The sequence below is a fragment of the Eptatretus burgeri genome, chromosome 6, assembly GCF_056783735.1.
Source record: "Eptatretus burgeri isolate ZD-2024b chromosome 6, Ebu_testis_v1, whole genome shotgun sequence".
Taxonomy (NCBI): domain Eukaryota; kingdom Metazoa; phylum Chordata; class Myxini; order Myxiniformes; family Myxinidae; genus Eptatretus; species Eptatretus burgeri.
Window position 1 is genome coordinate 103934868 of NC_140966.1, and position 22554 is coordinate 103957421.

The 22554-nt window shown below is 44.0% G+C and overlaps 2 protein-coding genes across 3 annotated transcripts in view; one reads left to right on the top strand and one right to left on the bottom strand.

Annotated features, from left to right (window-relative positions):
* Positions 1-3253, bottom strand: part of LOC147025512 (uncharacterized) — a 101035-nt gene extending 97782 nt beyond the window's left edge. For both annotated transcript variants that reach the window (XM_085887003.1, XM_085887002.1), the window contains exon 1: positions 3052-3253. The gene's annotated coding sequence lies outside the window, so the exon portion shown is untranslated. The remainder of the gene's footprint in view (positions 1-3051) is intronic.
* Positions 3254-7706: 4453 nt separating this feature from the next.
* Positions 7707-22554, top strand: part of LOC147025513 (zinc finger protein 862-like) — a 52470-nt gene continuing 37622 nt past the window's right edge. The window contains exon 1 of the mRNA XM_085886957.1: positions 7707-7901. Within this exon, the coding sequence (XP_085743083.1) occupies positions 7835-7901 (67 nt within the window). The 5' untranslated portion in view covers positions 7707-7834. The remainder of the gene's footprint in view (positions 7902-22554) is intronic.

Here is a 22554-nt window from a genome sequence, read left to right on the forward strand (position 1 = left end):
AAGCCACACAATGCTCGCCTGTTTCTACATTTATCGTTTTTAAAAGACTAGTCTAATGATATTTTTTTATAAAGCATTGCAGTGAAGTCTGATCCAAATAATTTTAAAGCAATATATGTATTTGTATATTGTAATCAGTAAAAAATAGTGTGGTAGATAAAAACAATATAAAGGAAATAACTTGCACCAAAAACTTTAACATTTTCACGCTGACGCTGATGCTCACACTGACGCTCACGCTCACGCCAGGGGTAATAGTTCTCTGCACTTCGAACTGGCGAGCTAAAATGATAAATTTAATTTGAATTTGTCGGTTTAAATATGATAAATTTAGTTTGAATTTGTCGGATTAAAAATGATAAATTTAATTTGAATTTGTCAGATTAAAAATGATAAATTTAATTTGAATTTGTCGGTTTAAAAATGATAAATTTAATTTGAATTTGTCGGTTTAAAAATGATAAATTTAATTTGAATTTGTAGCTTTAAAAATGATAAATTTAAGTTGAATTTGTAGCTTTAAAAAATGATAAATGTAATTTGAATATGCCAGTTTAAAAAATGACAAATTTAATTTGAATTTGCCAGTTTAAAAATGATCAATTTAATTTGAATTTGTTGGTTTAAAAATGATAAATTTAATTTGAATTTGTCGGTTTAAAAATGATAAATTTAATTCAAATTTGTCAGTTTAAAAATGATAAATTTAATTTGAATTTGGTGGTTTAAAAATGATAAATTTAATTTGAATTTGTCGGTTTAAAAATGATAAATGTATTTGAATTTGTCGGGTTAAAAATGATAAATTTAATTTGAATTTGTCGGTTTAAAAATGATAAATTTAATTTGAATTTGTCGGTTTAAAAATGATAAATTTAATTTGAATTTGTCGGTTTAAAAATGATAAATTTAATTTGAATTTGTCGGTTTAAAAATGATAAATTTAATTTGAATTTGTCGGTTTAAAAATGATAAATTTAATTTGAATTTGTCGGTTTAAAAATGATAAATTTAATTTGAATTTGTCGGTTTAAAAATGATAAATTTAATTTGAATTTGTCGGTTTAAAAATGATAAATTTAATTTGAATTTGTCGGTTTAAAAATGATAAATTTAATTTGAATTTGTCGGTTTAAAAATGATAAATTTAATTTGAATTTGTCGGTTTAAAAATGATAAATTTAATTTGAATTTGTCGGTTTAAAAATGATAAATTTAATTTGAATTTGTCGGTTTAAAAATGATAAATTTAATTTGAATTTGTCGGTTTAAAAATGATAAATTTAATTTGAATTTGTCGGTTTAAAAATGATAAATTTAATTTGAATTTGTCGGTTTAAAAATGATAAATTTAATTTGAATTTGTCGGTTTAAAAATGATAAATTTAATTTGAATTTGTCGGTTTAAAAATGATAAATTTAATTTGAATTTGTCGGTTTAAAAATGATAAATTTAATTTGAATTTGTCGGTTTAAAAATGATAAATGTATTTGAATTTGTCGGGTTAAAAATGATAAATTTAATTTTAATTTGTCGGTTTAAAAATGATAAATTTAATTTGAATTTGTCAGTTTAAAAATGATGAATGTAATTTGAATTTGTCGGTATAAAAATGATAAATTTAATTTGAATTTGTCGGTTTAAAAATGATATATTTAATTTGAATTTGTCGGTTTAAAAATGATAATTGTATTTGAATTTGTCGGGTTAAAATGATAAATTTGATTTGAATTTGTCATTTTAAAAATGATAAATTTAATTTGAATTTGTCAGTTTAAAAATGATAAATTTAATTTGAATTTGTCGATTTGAAAATGATAAATTTAATTTGAATTTGTCAGTTTAAAAATTATAAATTTAATTTGAATTTGTAGGATTAAAAATGATAAATTTAATTTGAATTTGTCGGTTTAAAAATGATAAATTTAATTTGAATTTGTCGGTTTAAAAATGATAAATTTAATTTGAATTTGTCGGTTTAAAAATGATAAATTTAATTTGAATTTGTCGGTTTAAAAATGAGAAATTTAATTTGAATTTGTCGGTTTAAAAATGATAAATGTATTTGAATTTGTCGGGTTAAAAATGATAAATGTAATTTTAATTTGTCGGTATAAAAATGATAAATTTAATTTGAATTTGTCAGTTTAAAAAGGATAAATTTAAGTTGAATTTGTCGGTTTAAAAATGATAAATTTAATTTGAATTTGTCGGTTTAAAAATGAGAAATTTAATTTGAAGGCATCTCTGGTTCCTTCTTTCAGTTTGAGGTTTTAATGGTTGGAAGGTTTGATAGTTTCTCAGAACTCTACTTGTTACTATGAGTATGGCAAACACAAGGAGTGTGAACAAGGCTTTGAGACTATCTATTTAATACATACACATGGGGAGAGCATCAAAGACGAAAACTAAAATTGAGAATTGAAGAGAATGGATTGATAAAGAGAAAATTGGGTTGGCGTGTGTGGGAATGAGGGGGGGGGGTGGTTGAGGGTGGGTGGGAGAGGGGGTTACAAGGTGAAGAGGTTTGGGACTTTGGGAGGACAGAAGATAGGAGTAAAGGAACCACTACATACTTGATGGAGTCAGAAATTCCGATAGGTACGTACATAATAAGTGAATACAAGCGCTTTAGACAGGTAGAGTGGATAAGAAGGGAAAATAATAATCGAAATTTAATTATAAAGAGAAAGAATCCGAATCCCAAAACTTCATTCAGTCCGAAATCCTTGGCTGGGGAAACCAATTGAGGGAAGGCAGGACGGTTGGATCGTGGAAGGAAAAAAAATATCCAAAAGAACCTTCAATGTACAGTCTGCTCACCTGCATTGCAGACACGACTATCAGATATGAGACTATATGTTCTCTACAGCGATGATACACTGATTTCCACGATAAAAAAACCACCTTGTGAGGTGATGTACCTGGACAGGTCAATCGAACACAAGGGAATGTTCTGGTCTCGGCGGTCCTTGTTCGAAGGACTCGTCAGGATGGCCCAACATCATGACCACGTGTTCACAACATGGTCTGCAAACTTGTCCTCTCACCTGGATAATCGGAAGGTGCGTTTTGCAGTGCAGAGGTATTGGGTTCAACTGCTTCCGCCTCTGCCTCCCTCCCTCTCTCTCTCTGAAGAGTCAAGGTGTACAATCGAAAAACTCGTGATGAAACAATCGATGGACATAAGCACTTAAGAGGAGCTTGACAATGACGTCACACATTCGTGTGACGTGTGCAGCCGCCGCCATCTTCGAGGTAAACAACTGGTATCAACAAGACAGCGAGATAGCGTTTCATTTCACATAACCTGTTATTTTGCAGGCACATCAGGACACATATCAGGCCCTTTCAGAATGGCTAAAGAGTGAACCAAATCACTACGGAGGATAAAACACTTAACCCAAATGTTATTGTTGTGTTCGATATAATGCCATTGATATTTATTTGTGATATCGTATTTTGGTATTTATATTTATATATATATATATATATATATATATATATATATATATATATATAAAATATATTTATAGTAGTACAGCTTTTTTTTCCAATGAATGAGGGCGTGTCGTGTGTTGACCCCGCCTTCTTTGAGGTAACAACCAGCGATCGTCATGGAAATGTGACGTCACTTAAAAAAACCTTCTATTGGAGGTTCCGCGGAAGCCGATTCGTCACGTTGAGCAACGTGCAGGAATTCCTGACTTTTTAACGAGCAGGTTTTGGGTCGCTGATGACTTCGCGTGATTCGAAGGTTGTAATCACATGAATACAATCGTTGGACAATTTTTTTTTTAACATTTGAAACCCAAAATATGCTAAAAAAAAAATCAACTTTTGAGTCAAAACTTTTGTCAGCGATCGAAAAAAAAAAACCACGGGAATTTACCGAAAATGCTGTGACGTCACGTTCTCCGAAAAATTCGTGAACATTCGGAAACATTTTTCTTCACGTTGATTTGAACTCGTTCAAAAACATTTAACTCACGTTTGCTTCTGCTTTTGTGGCGTGCTTTTGGAGTGATGATGGGGCACTGAGTGCTCACAGCACGGCGGCCAGCGTCGAGTGTGTGAGGAGATTTCTCCTCCGCGTCCTCGACAAGGCTCTCTTCACCAACACCGCTCATTGGTGCACATTGTTCTCTCACCAACTGCTCAAGAAACATGAGCAAACTATCACACATCAATTGAATTGAAATATAATTTGCAACATATTAGACCGTACATTTGTCAGCACTCACCCTGGCACATGTGAGCTTCTCCACAGCACGTCGTCGCTTCTTCACAGCCACCTTGTCAGTACGCTGAGGAGAGTTTCCTCGATTTTGAGGCGACACAGTGTGAGAGGATGAAGCACGAGGCAGCTGAGGAGGAGAAGGCTGAATGGAGGGAACGGCGTCGCGCTTCAGTCTCACTTGAGCGGTTGTTTTGAAACCGAGCTCACTCATCGCGTTGCCTTCGTAATCCTCGGCTGTGAAATGGTCACCGCAGATGACGAGTCTATCCAAAGGGTCCTCTTTACCCGTTTTCTTTGGGGGGAAATTGGCCCGTTTTGTTTGTACAAATCTTATCCACTGCTGGCGAATGTTTGATTCCTTCGGGAATCGGTGGGTGCGATTACCCGTTCTCCAGCCATTTTCGCAAAACATGACGACGCACGTACGAGGCATGACGTACAAATATCTAAATAACTTTGTTCTACAATAATTCAAAAATAAAAATAGGATAATATAGACGGTTGCAAGGTCAAAAAAAAAAACGTGAAAGAACGTCCCGCTGAACTGGACGGTTCTTTCAAATGAGCGAGTGAGCCTCCGCTTTGTTTTGGAGAACGTGACGTCACACTCCATATATGGCACGCAGCTGCCTGTCTATTAATTACATATTGGAAATGTCTATTAATGTCTTTATATGTAAGGAAATGTCTTTATATATAAAAGGAAATGTATATTAATTACATGTTGGAAATGTCTATTAATGTCTTTATATATAATGAAATGTCTATAAAGGAAATGTCTATATATATATATATATATATATATATATATATATATATATATATATATATATATATATATATATATATATATATATATATATATATATATATATATATATATATATATATATATATATATATATATATATACCGGGCATAGTGGCGTGCGCCTGTAATCCGGCTACTCGGAGGCTTGGGTTGGAGGATCGCTTGAGGACGGGCGCTCTACGCTGGGCCATGCTATGAGAGGGTGTAGGGCAGCCCGGAATCATGGCAAAACCCAATCCTTATCCCTGTGTCGTAAGAGGCGACCAGGGTTGCGTCAGGAAGGGCATCCGGCGTAAAACCTATGCCAAATCAGCATGCGGATCATAACGGATGATCTGCTGTGGCGACCCCTAACGGGAGCAGCCGAAAGACGAACAACATATATATATATATATATATATATATATATATATATATATATATATATATATATATGAAATGTCTATTAATTACAAATTGGAAATGTCTATTAATGTCTTTATATATAAGGAAATGTCTTTGTATATAAAAGGAAATGTCTATTAATTACATATTGCTGTATATTGGTTGCAGACTGCATGTATGTCTATGAATTACGTACTTTTTGAATGTATGTTTCAACACTTTAGACTGCTGAGACCCCTTCAACCTTTGAAGACCCTTCACTACCACCAAGACCTTTAAGCCCCAAAAGTCACTGAGGACTGTAGCCTCAGGCCTAATATGTACTGTTGCTATCACAAGTCCCATGATGCTTATTGGCTCCAACCTTCCAATATTTGATGATCCTTTTATTAACAGTCATTCAGGTTGTTTTACACATCTTCGAAAAACTTATAGGGAGGGCATGGCGATTGTAAATATGACACCATGGAAGATCTCTTACTTTCGGCTTACCAAAATGGCGGACATATGATTTTTTTTTTTTCTTCTTTGGTTGCAATTGTGGGAAGCATCAGGCTAGCTATCCAACCAATGGGTATCGAAGAAGAGCAGCCGAGCAGGTGGAGTTCACACTGCTCGGAGTTAGCTCGCTGTCAGTACAAACAGTGTTCCGGGTGCTGGAGCGAGACGTGCTCGGTCTTGATGTGTTGGAGTGCACGGTCCCGGGTCCTGAGCTGGCAGATCCCGTTGCTCTGTGTCTGGTGTCCATTCACCCAGCCCGTTTGCACGGTCAGTGTGCACCAACAGTGGCGGTGCTTGCTCTGTGATTCGTGCTCATTAGGTGCTTGCAGGGACTGCTGATCGACGTTTGCAGACACGGTGCAGGCGATATCGCTGCTGCTGTTGGTGGGAGCTCTGTGTGCCCTGCTGAGCGAGCCTTGAGGCGAGCAGACTCCGAGCTTGGACGCGTCTCACGAGTAGATTTTGTAAAGTCGATTTTAGTTTTTAAAACAGATGAAATACAGGACTACTGGATAAATATAGATTTCAATATAGGCGAAATAATGTATACATATACCTTGTGAAACCCATGCATGAAAATGATCATCATGGGGGCAATGGCCCTGCAAAGATTGATGATGATGATGATGATGATGATGATGATGATGATGATGATGATGATGATGATGAAACGTGCATTTCATATTTATATTTTTACTCTACTTTTCATCCTAATTCTTCAAGATCTGCAAACATGCAACCCCCTCCCCAAAATGCACAGTGGTAGGTCTATAGGTAAGCTCGGCAGGTAGCTCCTCCTTCTGATTCTCCATTTATTTATCTTTCTTTCCGTCTTCCTCGTACTCTGTAGCCGCTGCGAACACGATCGATTCGTTTGGGGAAGTCGTCACAAAGAGCATCGAGTAAAACTGAAAACGACGGCCTGGACAGCATTTTCTCGAAAAACCACGACGGCGTTGTTTCCATGGAGATCGCCATGTTGTGAAGCGGTGCCGAGCGATCCGTTCCGTTGGAGTGCTTATTCGAGCGCATTGAAGCAGGCAAGCTACTTGGCGAGCGGTGAGCAAGCAGCCTGCTAACGGAACACACCCACGGTCAACCTCAAAGTTTCAATCTTGTAAAATGGCGCCAAACCGGTTGCAAATTTTATGGTTCGCTCCTTCATGTCCTTGAATTATATGATTTCATAATTCGACTGTATGATTCAGCGTGCACCTCCAGCCGACAATACTGATAATTCCTGGAATAATAATTGTTACAATGAACGACTTTTGAACTTGTTTTTTTTTGTTTTGATACGCGGCAGGACTTCTGCCTTCCTTAAACTTTCTCTCTCTCCTCCAACTCCCCACTTCCGTCCCCTTTATCTCGCAGGTCATTAAATACATGGACATAATTGACCCCAAAGGATCACATTTTTAACCTTTGAGTGGTGCTGATAGAAGGAATATGGTTCAGATTTAGTGTGCAGGGAGTGCAGCGTAATTTCATTTTGCTGTTTGGGATGAAGTACACAATGGTAGTTCCACAGAAAAATAACAATTTAAATTGTTATCGATTTCCGGTTTGGGGCGGGGCCTGTGAGCGTGTTCCGGTTTGGAGGCGGGGCCTGTGAGCGTGTTCCGGTTTGGAGGCGGGGCCTGTGAGCGTGTTCCGGTTTGGAGGCGGGGCCTGTGAGCGTGTTCCGGTTTGGAGGCGGGGCCTGTGAGCGTGTTCCGGTTTGGAGGCGGGGCCTGTGAGCGTGTTCCGGTTTGGAGGCGGGGCCTGTGAGCGTGTTCCGGTTTGGAGGCGGGGCCTGTGAGCGTGTTCCGGTTTGGAGGCGGGGCCTGTGAGCGTGTTCCGGTTTGGAGGCGGGGCCTGTAAGCGTGTTCCGGTTGTCCGGGCTTTGTGTGTGAAGGATGGATGTTGTAAAAGTAGAACACGACAACCCGGTCGAGCCGCAAGCTGCACAGAGTGAACATTCAGGTGAGTGTTTCGTTCACTTGAGCGCGGCTGTGGAGACGGAGAGGAATTGAAATAAATGTGTGAGATGAAATTTTGTCACGGACTAACGGACAATGCTGGTGTGACGAAGTGCACCTTGATGGCGTGTTTTTAAAGTTATCGTGGAGCGTAAAGTTGCACGTGGAACCGTTAATTCAGCCAAGGGGTACGGAGGTACGGAGGTACGGACGTGTGGACGTGTGGACGTGTGGACGGGACGATAATAATGTCTCGAGAACGACGGACCCTCTCTCCTCTCTCTCCTCTCTCTCCTCTTTTTTCCCCCCTCTTCCCTTCTCTTCTCTCCTTTTCTCTTTTTTCTCCTCTTTTCTCCTCTTCTCTCCTCTTCCCTTCTCTCTCCTCTCCTCTTCTCGATCATCTCCTTCTCTTCTCTTCTCTCTCCTCTTCTCTTCTCTTTTCTCTCCTCTTCTCTTCTCTTCTCTCTCCTTTTCTATTCTCCTTTGTCTCCTATTCTCTTCTCTTTCCTCTCCTCTGCGCTTCTCGATTATCTCCTCCTCTTCTCTTTTCTCTCCTCTTCTCTTTTCTCTCCTCTTCTCTTTCCTCTCCTCCTCTTCTCTTCTCTTTCCTCTCCTCCTCTTCTCTTCTCTTTCCTCTCCTCTCCTCTTCTCGATTATCTCCTCTTCTCTTTTCTCTCCTCTTCTCTTTTCTCTTTTCTCTCCTCTCCTCTGCTCTTTTCTCTCCTCTTCTATTTTCTCTCCTTTCTTCTCTTCTTTTCTCTCCTTACCTCTTCTCTTTTCTCTCCTCTTCTCCTTTCTCTCCTCTTCTTTTTTTTTGTATACCTTGTCGAGGCTCGTATGAGAGATAACACAAAACACACAGCAAGGGGGCATGAGACAAGAGGGGTGGGAGTGGGAGGGACAAAACAGTGGGGCACAGACACATAAGGAGATCTGTGGAAGGGAGAGGGATGGGACGGGGAACATGGGGAAGAGAAGATGGACATTACAGGGACTCTCAGGAAGGAAAGCAGGGGAATTGAAGGAAGTGGGCTTGGGTGGATTATCAGGGGTAGAAAACATCGAGGATTTGGATGGGGGAAGATAAGAGGTGGTGGTGAACAGCTGTTTTGAAAGCCTGGAGCGAAGAATGGGAAAGAATAGAGTGAGGAAGTTTATTCCAAAGGCGGGAAAAAAGAGGAATGAAAGAGTGAAGATGAGCAGTGATTCGTGATTTTGGTAGTTTTACCAGAAGGGGGTTGTTGGCAGACCTTGAACGCCCTGTGGAAATGTGGTGGGGACAAATCGCAGAGAGAGCAGGGGGGACAAGGCTGGAGAGGAGTCGGTAGAAGACAGAAAGACCACCGACCAACCTGCGGTGATTGAGTGAGAGGCCCAAAGACTTCATTGCAGGAGATGCCGATGATCCTAATTGCCATGGTTTCGACAGCGTGAAGCCGAGAAAGGTAGGAGGCAGGAGCACCAGCCCAGAGGGGAGAGCAGTACTCCATCAGGCTACGAACAAAAGCTTTGTAAGTGGTCAGGAGCTCAGGAGGGCCGAGGAAGGACTTAGCACGACGGAGGATTCCCAGTCGGCGACTGGCTTTGGAGGCGAGGTTGGAAATGTGACTTTCCCAGGAAAGGTCATGGCAGATAGTGAGACCTAGAAGCTTGAAAGAAAAGACTTCTTCCAGAGGATTGTTGAGAAAGTGGATGGGGGGGGGGGTTCTAAACGGTCCTTTTGAAGAGACATAGTGAGAGTGTGAGATTTGTCTGGATTGAAAGACATGTTCCACGTGTTGGACCAGTTTGTGATTTTATCCAGATCTGCAGTGAGTGAAGAAGCTGCCCCTTGCCGGTCTGAGGGATGACAGATGGTACAGCAGAGGGTGGAGTCATCAGCAAAGGGATATAGACGATTTTCCAGAGAGTCCGAGAGATCATTGATGAAAACCAGAAAAAGAACAGGGCCCAGAATGCTACCTTGACGAACTCCAACCTGGACAGGAAGAGGGGATGAAAGAACTCCATTTAGGGCCACACGTTGACTGCGACAGGAGAGGAAGTCTGCGAGCCATGAGTGGAGATGGCCTTGGATACCATGGGAAGAGAGTTTGGTGAGTAGGGCAGGGTGCCAGACTGTGTCAAAAGCACGTGATATGTCCAGGGATACGGCTCGGATTTCCTGTCTGGCATTGAGGACCTCCATCCATTAATGGGAGAACAGAAGCAGCATATCCAGGGTAGAGTGACCTGGTCTGAAACCAAATTGATGATCGGAAATCAAGCCATTGGAGAAGAGGAAGGATTTCATGTCTGAAGGGATGATGGATTCCATAAACTTGCTGATGATTGGGAGAAGGCTGATTGGTCTGTAGTTATAGGGATCTGTTTTTGCACCTTTTTTATGCAGGGCAGTGATGTTAGCAGATTTCCAAGCAGACGGCAGATGACCTTGAACAAATGAGAGGGTGAATAGAACAGAGAGAGGGTGAGCAAGAGCAGAGGAGCAGGTTTTTAGGACACGTGAGCTGATGCCGTCTGGACCGGTTGCAGAATCTGAGTCGAGGTTTGAAAGCAAGCTCTCCACCTTGTCAGGAGAAAAGGATACAGAGTCCATGGACAGTTGGGTGCGACTGGGCAAGGTTGGTAGAGAAAGTGATGGGTTTCGGTGGATTTATCGGGGGTGGTTTAGGTGGATTTCTCTCCTCTTCTCTTCTCTTTTCTCTCCTCTCCTCTTCTCTTTTCTCTCCTCTTCTCTTTTCTCTCCTCTTCTCTTCTCTCTCCTCTCCTCTTCTCTCTCTTCTCTTCTCTTTCCTCTCTTCTCCTCTTCTCGATTCTCTCCTCTTCTCTCCTCTTCTGTTTCCTCTCCTCTCCTCTTCTCTTTTCTCTCCTCTTCTCTTTTCTCTCCTCTTCTCTTTTCTCTCCTCTTCTCTTTGCTCTCTTCTCCTCTTCTCGATTCTCTCCTCTTCTCTCCTCTTCTCTCCTCTTCTCTTTACTCTCCTCTCCTGTTCTCTTTTCTGTCCTCTTCTCTTCTCTCTCCTCTCCTCTTCTCTCTCTTCTCTTCTCTTTCCTCTCTTCTCCTCTTCTCGATTCTCTCCTCTTCTCTCCTCTTCTCTTTCCTCTCCTCTCCTCTTTTCTCTCCTCTTCTCTTTTCTCTCCTCTTCTCTTATCTCACCTCTTCTCTTCTCTCTCCTCTCCTCTTCTCGTTTCTCTCTTCTCTTCTCTTTCCTCTCTTCTCCTCTTCTCGATTCTCTCCTCTTCTCTCCTCTTCTCTCCTCTTCTCTTTCCTCTCCTCTCCTCTTCTCTTTTCTCTCCTCTTCTCTTTTCTCTCCTCTTCTTTTCTCTCCTCTTCTCTTTTCTCTCCTCTCTTCTCTTTTCTCTCCTCTTCTCTTTTCTCTCCTCTTCTCTTTTCTCTCCTCTTCTCTTTTATCTTCTCCTCTTTTATCTCCTCTTCTCTCTTTTCTCCTCTTGTCTCCTCTTTTCTCTCCTCTCTCAATCCCACCCCTCTCTCTGTCTCTCTCAAACCCCCTCTCTGTCTCTCTCAAACCCCCTCTCTGTCTCTCTCAAACCCCCTCGTTCTCTCTCTCAAACCTTCTCTCTCTCTCTCTCTCTCTCTCTCTCTCTCTCTCTCTCTCTCTCTCTCTCTCTCTCTCTCTCTCTCTCTCTCTCTAGGATGACATTGCCCGCAAAAGCCCTTTAAGTCAGTTGTTTTTGCTTGCTCCATTTCTGGCTGATTCACTTTGCGTGGGCTGTGCCAAAAAAAAATTATTTACAAGAGGGAGGCTTATGTAAGAATGATGCTGTGCTTAAACCAGCGTCACTTCACAACAGAAACATCATTTCTCACAGAGAGCTTGCTTGGCATGTTCAGAATCCCCCTGGTGAACTGTCCGACACATGTGAACTTGCACTGAGGAATGCCGCCCTCTTCATAGAACAAAAATTCAGCCAAAGTCGTTCTTCGACCGGTGTTGGAAGAATGCTAAGCCATTTGGTCTCCAGGCACTGCGTCTCCCACTACCTCTCTCCCCAAACAAAGACAAAGCTCCCCCTCAGCTAATGAAAGCTTTGCCTTCTCTTGAGTCTCAGCAATGCCCTTCTGGGCAGGCACAGAGTGAAAAACACACATCTGCAGTGTGGAAGGCCACATTGACAACCACATCATCACGATGAGTAAATGACAGCCAGATCAGCCAAGGGAGAATTTCTGAGCTGCTGCCCTATGTTTTCTCAACCTTGAGTCAATCAGGCTCTGATTGAGCTCTGGTTGAGCAGACTTGGCCTGGAAATGACCCTTGGCTGTGAAAAACTGTCAAACAAAACTGCAAAAATTCACCACCGGGGTCAAAAGATAACAACATCGGGCAATTCTGTATTTTTGCTTCGGCAGGTCTCATCTTCACACTGAACAATCCCCATCCAAAGTTCATGGTTCTGACAAACAATAATCTCAATTATAATCAACAGTTATTACCTCCACCACTGAAGGTGGACGGAGGTTAGGATTTCTCCACTGATTGTCACTTGCAAAATCTAAGATTTTTCAAGTATATTCGTCAGTCAATTTTGTCATTGTGCTTAAACCAGCGTCACTTCACAACAGAAGCAGAAACATGATTTCTCGCAGAGAGCTTGCTTGGCATGTTCAGATTCCCCATGGTGAACTGTCCGACACGTGAACTTGTTTGTCAGGTCATGCCAGATTAGATCTGTGACTTGCTACAGGTATCATGCAAACCTGGACTAACCTGTTCCATGGTCGGGTTGTCGGTGACCAAACCGTCTCCCCCACCAGGTTTCCTGCTGAGGAGGGTGCATGGATATGGACACCCAGCAGGATTAAAAACAAAACCTGTCAAAGGGTGGAGGAGCTTCTTGTGAGCCAACAGCGATCCATATCTCATGTCCAACTGTGTCTGTGGACACTCTCCTGCAATTGGATTACTTTTTTTTTTATTGGAGGTTGGTGTGTACCACAAAGAGATCTGAAAACCCACTCTGTGGGAGTACCTCCTGTGCAGCTGCCCTCTGTCGGGCAGCTCATCGGAAGACGGGATTGGGGCAAAGCTTTCAGGACCCCCACTCTTTGACAGGAGGAAAACCACGGGGTAACCTTCCCGGGTCAGATTGTGGTAGTGTGGTGCTGAGGTGTCGTCTACCAGACAGGCGGTCTCCTTGGGATAACCTGAGGCGGTCCCTTCGGGTGGGTGCCTGGAATGTCCTATCCTGAAGAGAGGATATCACCTGTCTCTGTTATAATCTGAGCTCAAGCATTTGGACATCGGTATTGCAGCACTCTCTGAGGTTCGAAGACCGGATTGTGGTGACATCATAGCAGGTGGTTACACGTACTATTGGTCTGGTCGCTCTGATGGTTACCATGCCGAAGGAGTTGCTGTAGCTGTGTCCAATAAGTTGACTCCAATGATAATTGAGGCAACACCGGTCAACGAGCGCATTATGAGACGAAGGATTTGTCACTCCTTGGGTCTCGTTTCTCTGGTCTCTGTAATCCTCTGACTGAGATAAATGATCTCACCATGAAGGACACATTTGATGCCACGCTTGAGTCTTCTGTGGTTGATCAGTACCCCAGGCGAGATGCTCTTCTCGTCTTGGGGGATTTCACTGCATCAACTGCAACTGATCGGGATGGTTATGAGACATGTGTTGGTCCCTATGGGTCTGGAACTATGAACCAGAATAGCACCAAGTTCCTTGGCTTTTCAAGAAGTCATGGACTGAGGGTGGCTAGTTCATGGTTTAAGTGCCTGCAGGTTCATCGCTGGCCTTGGTATTCCAACACTGGTGGTGTAGCAAAGGAGATTGAGCATGTGCTCATTGATGGTTGCTGGAGGATGGTCCAGAACTTCAGTGTCAACTGGAGTGCTCAGTTCCTCAATACCAGCCACAGATTTGTTGCAGCAACTCTGAAGTTGTAGCTTAAATCTGGGAGAATGGTACCATTCCAGCCTCGGCTGGATGTTGGCAAGCTCAAGGATGAGAGGGTATCTGAGGAATTTGCGAATAGGTTGAGTGGAGATTTGAGGGGGGGGTGGGGTGTCTGGGTGGTTTTGGGAATCCTGAAGAGTTGTGGAGTGCCTTCAAGACCACCATCCTTGATGTTGCCAGTGGATGTCTTGGAACTCACTGCATGGCGAAGAAGAATTTTGTCTCTCAAGGGACACTGGATACCATTGACCAGAGTCACAACGCCAGGTTGAAGGGCAGACGTGAGCTGTTCAGAGAGCTGAGGAGTAAACTGTACGTGCGCTAAGGGTGGACAAGGAGGCTGATATGCGAGGAATCTGTGAGGTAGTAGAGCATCAGCTGTGGTCAAGTGATTCTCGTCCTGCTTACAGCGGATTCCTTACAGTGGATTGTTCACGCATTGCATTCCTCCAAGCCCGTCCCTCGATGTACTGCAGTTAGAGCGGAGGATGGTGGGCTCTTGACAGATGAGTCTGAAGTGAAGGCCCGCTGGGCCGGTTACTTTGAGCGGCTGTACGAGGCTGATCCACCAGCTGTCAACTTGGATGTTAGGGGTGTTGCTCTCCTTATTGCTGACCCTCCAATCAACTGTGATCCACCTTCATTTGTGGAAACACAGGCTGCGGTGAATTGGTTGAAATGGGTGAAGCTCCTGGGATCTGTGACATCCATGGTGAACTTCTCGAGGCTGGTGGAACTGCTGCACTCGTGTCAATGCACGCAGTTTTGTGCTCTGCCTGGAACACAGGCATCATCCCAACTGACTGGAAGAGGTGCCTTGTTGTCCCTCTCTGGAGAGGGAAGGGTGATTGCCAGGACTACATCAACTACCGAGGGTTGAGGCTGCCCTCAGTGCCGAGCAAGGTCTTTGCTCGGATAATTCTTGATAAGGTTCGCCACAATCTGCTTGAGCACCAGCGTCCAGAGCAGTCAGACTTTATACCAAAGAGGTCAAAGATTGACCGTATCTCTGTAAAGCGTTCGATTCAGTGAATTGGGATGCCCTCTGGAGGATTCTTGGTCTTCCTGAGGTGCCACCAAAACGGATCAATCTGATGTCTGAACTGTACTCTGGTACTGAGAGTGCTGTGAGATGTGGTGATATTTCCAGTTGTTAATGGAGTTCGTCAGGGGTGTGCTGGCCCCCACACTTTTCAGCACTTGTATGGACTGGATTCTGGGGAGGATGTCTGAGAGATCAAGCTGCGATGAATCATTTGGGAATGTCAAGATGTCTGACCTTGATTTCACAGATGATGCAGTCATCTTTGCGGGGCCCTCAAGGTGCTGAATGAGGAGTCGGAGCCGCTGGGATTACAGGTTTCCTGGGTCAAAACTAAGATCCAGGCTTTCAATGACGTCTTGGATGCTGCTATCCCATCTGTCCCTGTTTGTGGTGAGGATGTTGAGGTCACGGAGAGATTCACTTACCTTGGCAGTGATATTCATGTGTCTGCTGGCTGTGAGCCAGAGGTCAATAGACGTCTGGGTCGGGCCTGGGGAGTCATTGGTTCACTGGATCGTGGGGTGTGGCACTGCGGTACTTGTACGGGAGGACGAAAGTTTGAGTCTTCATGTCCTTGGTGCTTCCAGTCTTGCGCCAGGATGTGAGACTTGGACTCTGACCAGGGTTCTGAGACAGAGACTGAATTCCTTTGGTATTAGGTCTCTTCGGAAAATCCTTGGCTCTCGCTGGTCGGACTTTGTGTCCAACGAGCGGTTGCTGAGAAACTCAATTGAGATTAGTTACCTGCATAGTCCATGAGTGTCAGCTGCGGCTGTATGAACATGTGGCTCATTTTCCTCAGGTTGATCCTGCTCACCAGATTCTCTCAGCGAGGGAGCCTTGTGAGTGGAGGAGACCAATAGACTGACCACGTGCTTCGTGGTTGCAGCAGGTTGATCAGCATCTCAAGGAGATGGGGATGGGCCAGGCATCTGGAGGCCTCTGGAGTACCGGCGGAAAGTGCATGCAGCGACAAACTGCTCCAGCGCATGCTCCCATACCTGACCTGACCTGACCTGATTTTGTTACTTGCAAAATCGAAGATTTTTCAAGTATATTGGTCAGTCGATTTTGTTATTGTCTCTGTCTGTCTGTCAATCGCCTACAGATCACAATTCTAAAGTGATCGTCATGAAACTTCACCGCATTGTTGAGGTAGTGTCAACAGAGAATGCTCTTCATTTTGAGGTCAAATTTCTAAAATCGTAATTTTTCATCCGATTGACGTGAAATTTGAGCAGCATTTGCATAGTTCATCACTGAATTGGGAAAGCAACTAATTTTGAGGTCCAAAGTTCAAAGGTCAACTCAAGGTCAAACTTCTAAAATCATCAATTTCAATGTGAAAAATATTCTATTTTCATCCGATTGACCTGAGCTTTGATTAAGATCGTCAATTTTGATCTTAATCAAATGGACAATTTGATGTATCCATGGCAACCTTTGGAGAGTGGATTTTGCAAGTATCGTACTCTGCATGACATCTTTTTCTTGTTTGCTTGTTTGTGAGCAGGATAGTTCAAAAAGTTATGGATGGATTTCGACTACACTTGGTGCACTGCTTGGGTGTGTGACAAGGATGTAGTGTGGATCATTGATTCGACTTTGGTGAAAATCCAAATTCGGATGGAAGAATTTTTTTTAATATATATTTTTAAAGTGATTTATTATTATTATAATTTATATTTTTTGGATACACTGTCGAGGCTCGTATGAGAGCTAATGCACAACAAGGGTAGCAGGAGACAAGAGGGGCATGAGAAGGAAGGAAAAAAACAGTGGGGAGCAGAGACATGAGAAGATCTGTGGAAGGGAGAGGGATGGGGTGGGGTACACAGGTAAACCAGATAGTCACTACATGGACTTTCAGGAAGGAAAGCAGGGAATTTGAAGGAGGTGGGTTTGGGGTGGATTAGTGGGAGAAGAAAAGATCGTGGTTTTGGATGGGGGTAGGAGATCGTGGCAGGGTAGGTAGGAAAAGATCGTGGTAGGAGAATGTCGTGAACAGCTTTTTTGAAGACTTGGAGGAAAGGGTGAGATTGAAGAGAGTGTGGGAGTTTGTTCCAAAGGTGTGGAAAAAAAGAGGAATGAAAGGGTGAAGGTGAGCAGTGATTCGTGCTTTTGGTAGTTTTACCAGAAGGGGGTTGTTGGTGGACCTTGAGCGCCCTGCAGAAATATGAGGGGGACATATCTTAGACAGAGTGGGGGGATGGGAGAGCGGGGGGGGGTGGGGAGAGCCAGGCTGGAGAGGAGATGGTAGAAGACAGAAAGACCACTGACCTGCCTTCGGTGAGAGAGTGAGAGACCCAAAGACTCAGCCTCATCACGATCACGGGAGACACCAATGATTTTCAAAGCCTTGGTTTACACAGCGTGAGCCGAGAAAGGTGAGAGGTGGGAGCATCAGCCCAGAGGGGCGAGCAGTACTCCATCAGGCTATGGATGAAAGCTTTGTCTGTGGTCAGGAGCTCAGGTGTGCCAAGGAAGGACTTTGCATGACTGAGGATACCCAGTCGTCGACTGGCTTTGGAGTCCAGCTTGGAAATATGGTTTTCCCAAGAAAGATCGTGGCTGATAGGGAGACCCAAGAATTTGAATGACTGAATGTCCTCAATAATATTGTTGAGAAAGTCGAGAGGAGGGTTTGCCAGATGTTTCTTTCAGAGATAGTGAGAGTGTGAGATTTCTCAGGATTGAAAGACTTATTCCAAGTGTTTGACCAGTTTGTGATTTTGTTAAGGTTTGAAGAGAGGGAAGATGCTGCAGCCTACTTGCTGAATGTTGGGTGGAGTCGTCAGGAAAGAGATACGAGATCCGTCTAAAAAGTAACGGGACTGACTTCACAGAAATTTAATTCCAAAAAATCTATTGAAATCGCAGCTTGTCCCCTTCAAAATAGTTTCCGTCCAGTCTCACACACTTGTCCATCCTCTTCTTCCACGCTTCGATGCATCCCCGGAAGGCTTCTTCTGGAATCCTCCGGAGCTCCGTCGTCACGGCCCTTTTGATGGCCTCCATATCAGGAAATTGGGTCCCCTTGATCATCCCCTTCAGCTTGGGGAATAGGAAAAAAATCACAAGGGGTCAAGTCTGGCGAATATGGGGGTTGCTCCAGAGTTTGCACCTTCCTCTCCACCAGAAACTGTCGGAGGCTCAGGGCACTGTGAGCAGGGGCATTGTCATGGTGGAGCATGCAGGTGTTGTTCTCCCACAGATCCCTCCTCTTGTCACGGACTGATCTCATGAGGTGCCAGAGGATCTGCTTTTACATGTATTGATTCACTGTTTGACCCTGTGGAAGAAACTCAAAGTGGACAATGCCCTTGATTTCAAAAAACATGATGAGCATCACCATGACCTTCGACTTTGACATCCTTGCTTTCTTTGGTCTTGGTTATGCCGAACTTTTCCACTGACGACTCTGCCGTTTGGTCTTGGAATCGTCTTCGAATATCCACAATTCATAGCCAGTAATGACTCTCCCGAGTTGGTCTGGATCGTCCTCGAGGCGCTTGATAATCTCTTGACAGACAGTGACTCTGTGCTGTTTCTGGTCCTCGGACAACAGCTTGGGGACCATCTTTGCGCACACCTTGCGCATTTTGAGATTTTCAGTGATGATGCTCCAGACAGTGTCCTTGTTGATGGAAAGTTCCACAGGCCAAACAAAAAAGGAGTTTGTTTCGGGTTTACTATTGACCCATTGCTTTTATATGCGACCCTATGATTTTTGTTAACAATTTGGACTCGGGCACGTTTGACTCGGGCTCCGCCATTTTGAATCCCACTTGTTACGTCAGTGAGAGTTTCAAAATGGCGGCGCCCGAGTCAAACGCGCACGACGACTGCTTTGTGGATTGGTCTTTTCACGGTTAGTTTTATATATTGTGGTGGTGATGGTGACAGTGGTGATGGTGACGGTGGTGATTTGGTGGTGGGTGGTGTGGTGGTGGCAGTGGTGTGAAGGTAGTGGTGTGGTGGTGGTAGTGGTGGTGCAATATACTTGCAAAAATGTACTAGACTTGCTGTTAAACTTTTAGTATATATTGTTGCGGTTGTGGAAATTCACAGAACACCAGTCAGGTTCCCCACAGGTCAGTTATTTTGGTAAGTGTGTGTTCCAGGTTAGAATTCCCCACCGATGTATAACAGGCATTGTTCGTGTGCCGGGCTGTGCATCTTTGAGTTAGCCGTTATTCTTTTCTATCTTTATTTTAAAACAAACACATCGTCACAATGACGACAACCCACGGCCACGTTTGACTGTGATTTCCAACACTGCCGCGTTTGACGGCAAGATCGGATCAAAACGGCGTTACCCTCTGAAAGCTGGCCAATCGGAAGTGAAAGGGGCAGATCCAGCCTGGGTGAAGGTTCAAAGGTGAAAAGGGGAAGGGCGCTGATTTTGGGTGGTGAAGCCCAGAGCGGCCCCTCCCCTCGGGGCGATAAAAGGCCACGTTCGCTCGCCGGCAGGAGCTGTTTGCTTTGAGTTCGTGCTGCGCTGGAGTTCGTGGCTTCGAGCTGGTTGCTTTGAGTTTGTGCTGTGCTGGAGTTCGTGGCTTGGAGCTGGTTGCTTTGAGTTCGTGCTGCACTGGAGTTCGTAGCTTGGAGCTGGTTGCTTTGAGTTCGTGCTGCGCTGGAGTTTGTGGCTTGGAGCTGGTTGCTTTGAGTTCATGCTGTGCTGGAGTTTGTGGCTTAGAGCTGGTTGCTTTAAGTTCGTGCTGTGCTGGAGTTCGTGGCTTGCAGTTGGTGTGGGGAGCTCGGAGTCGTGGGAGTTGGGAGTGGAGAGACGCCCCGTTGAGAGCTGGAGAGTTCGGAGGTGGGAGTGTTGGAGTGCGGGCAGTTGGTTCGGTGGAAAGTTCACTGGCGCAACCAGAAGGCCGGAGTCGAGACCCGTTCACTCCTCCAGCGCGTCGTCGGTTAAGCCAGGCCGCAGTGTAGGCCGGACGACTAAGGGAGCCAGTCGGAGCTCGGGGGTCCGGGCAAAGACACTGAGGGTCGCCGAACAAGGACCCATCGAGTCACCACGAGGGTGGCCAGGAAGCTCGCCCGGTCTCTTGGAGCCCCTTCGGTCATCCCGGCTCTGAGAAATTAGAAAGGCTCACGAGCCCGGTTCTTTCTTTCTTGGGTTTTGCATGAAAGTCTGTGGCGCCTTGTCCTTAAGTAGTGAATTGTGTAAGTGCGTGCTGTAAATGATCACAGGAATCGGCTGTAGGCTTTTTGCTCATGTCCTGTCCCCATCCCCCCATTGACTGCTTACGTGCCGAGTGCAAATAAATGTCCCCATTGTTGAATGTCACCTGCTCGTTACGTCCATTCCTACATTGACTGCCATAATTGCGTTCGGGATATTAGCTGGCTGATTACAAAGCCGATAAAATAATCTGGTCCGACGGGACTTGGCGATATACAACCGCTCGGCATTTGCATACGGAACGAGCCGCTTAAGCGGCTCGTTTTCGTGCAGGTCCCGTCGAGGTATAAACTCCCGGTATCTCTGTCTGCGCGAATAATTAGGTACATCGACAATTCGGCGATCGACCCTGTAGCGCGTGGACAGAGGGATTGGCTGGTTTATGGTGTGGTAAAAACACCCGAAGCTGGGTTTCGGCGTTGATCCGGAAGCTACGACTAGATTGCACGTTCGGTGGGCGCGCGCGGCCGCAATTGGGCTTAGGCGGTCGTCCGCACGTCGAACGGGTGGAAATCTACAACTATATATATATATATGTATATGTATATATATATATATATATATATATATATATATATATATATATATATATATATATGTATATACAGTAGACTAGGTGTAAGTCGGCAGCGTTTAACTCGTCACTTCGCCTAAGTCAGCAGCGTCAAAAAGTCCCGAATTTATCTCATGTTAAATCCCTTTGAATAAAGGGTCATCCCTCTGTAAGTCGTCATCTCTAAGTCGTCACTTCGTCTAAGTCGTCAGATGTTGTCCAATCCCACGTAATGGAAACTCAAGTAAATTACCACTCCTAACTCGTCACACGGAACTGCTGCCTCGTGAGAAGCCCGATTTCATGGAGTCGTGATGCTCGCTCATTGGTGTACACCGCCAGTGATAGGCTATTTATAACTGCGTACACACGTTGATCGTACTGCAGGCAGGACAATGGCGACTAAGCGTAAGCTTACGACTAAAACCTACCAAGAAAAATACGACATTATCCAGTTTTGTGAGGCAAATCCACTGATGAAGAAAACAGACATAGCTGAGAAGTTGGACATCAAACGGCAGACATTGAACGATATCTTGAAGAATAAGGGCAAGATATTTGGACAAGTGGAGAAGATCGTGAGGCCGGCGGGAAGTGTGAAATGCGTGAAATGTGTGTCCTTAGAAGATGTCGATGACGTGCCCATCATCTGGTTTCGGCAAATGTCGGCTCAGCCAAATATTCGGCCGATACTGTCTTTCGGTGGAGGATTGCCCAGCCAACATCATGGAATACAATGACCGGTTTGAATCCTTTCTCATGCACCAGATGCCCAAGAGTTTGAGGCATTCAAACATAACGGATTACTTCGCGAAGAAGTGAAGGATCGATCAAGCTTAGTGTTAAAGTCCGATCATGGTTTTATCTTGGCTTGTTTTGTACATTACCGCACTCACTTACACATAGGCATTGAGTGGTAATCATCACCACGATGACTGTGTGTCATGTAATTTGTCACCATACCATCACAGATGGTATACGAGTTGTCTTACAGAGTTGTTCATTATCTTTACTTTTGATAAACTGATTCATGAATTCCATCTTTGCTTGATCACTTTCCAACTCACCAACTCACCCCCACCTATGCCCCGAGGATTGTGTTTTCCTTTTGGTACAATAGCCGGCTCTTACACATATGTGTCCAGGCCACGCGCGACTTCATCCTTCACCCCACAGTCATCATGAATGTTTGCATACGTGTAAGTCGTCACATTTCTAAGTCGTCACATTTTTCTCGGTCCCGATGTTGACGACTTACGCCTCGTCTACTGTATGTATGTATGTGTATATATATATATATATATATATATATATATATATATATATATATATATATATATATATATATATATATATATATATATATATATATATATTACGAATTCTGGCCCACCTGGCGTGCGATCGGCCACGTCGCCCACCGGACGGACAATTCAGTCGTGACCCTCCTGGAACTACCGCCAGGAGCCAGTCACGGGTGGGGGTTTAACCTCATCACAACCCAGTCCGCATTCTACCCGTGCGAAATAGGGTGAATCGCCGAATGTCGATATACCTAAGTACCCGCGCGGGTAACCTACCGAGGGGTTGCACCACGCCGCAGGTCGGCTTAGGACACGAACCGCTTAAGCGGTTCGTTCCGTACTATAGGGATAACCGAGCGGTGTTATCGCCGACCTCGACGGTTAAGATTATTTATCGGGTGTTTAAAACCCACTACCAATCATTCCACGATTCAAGATGGCACTTTCAAAAGAGGGGAAGGACGCAACGAACGGGAAACATTTCACAAGCACATTTATTATACATATAACACAAACAAGCAAGGGCAGTCATGCAATATGTACAGCAAGAAATGAAAGACGTTGCGACCGACTATAGCATTAAATGTGCAGGCACTTAGACAGGTTTACTTCACGGCTGGCACCACA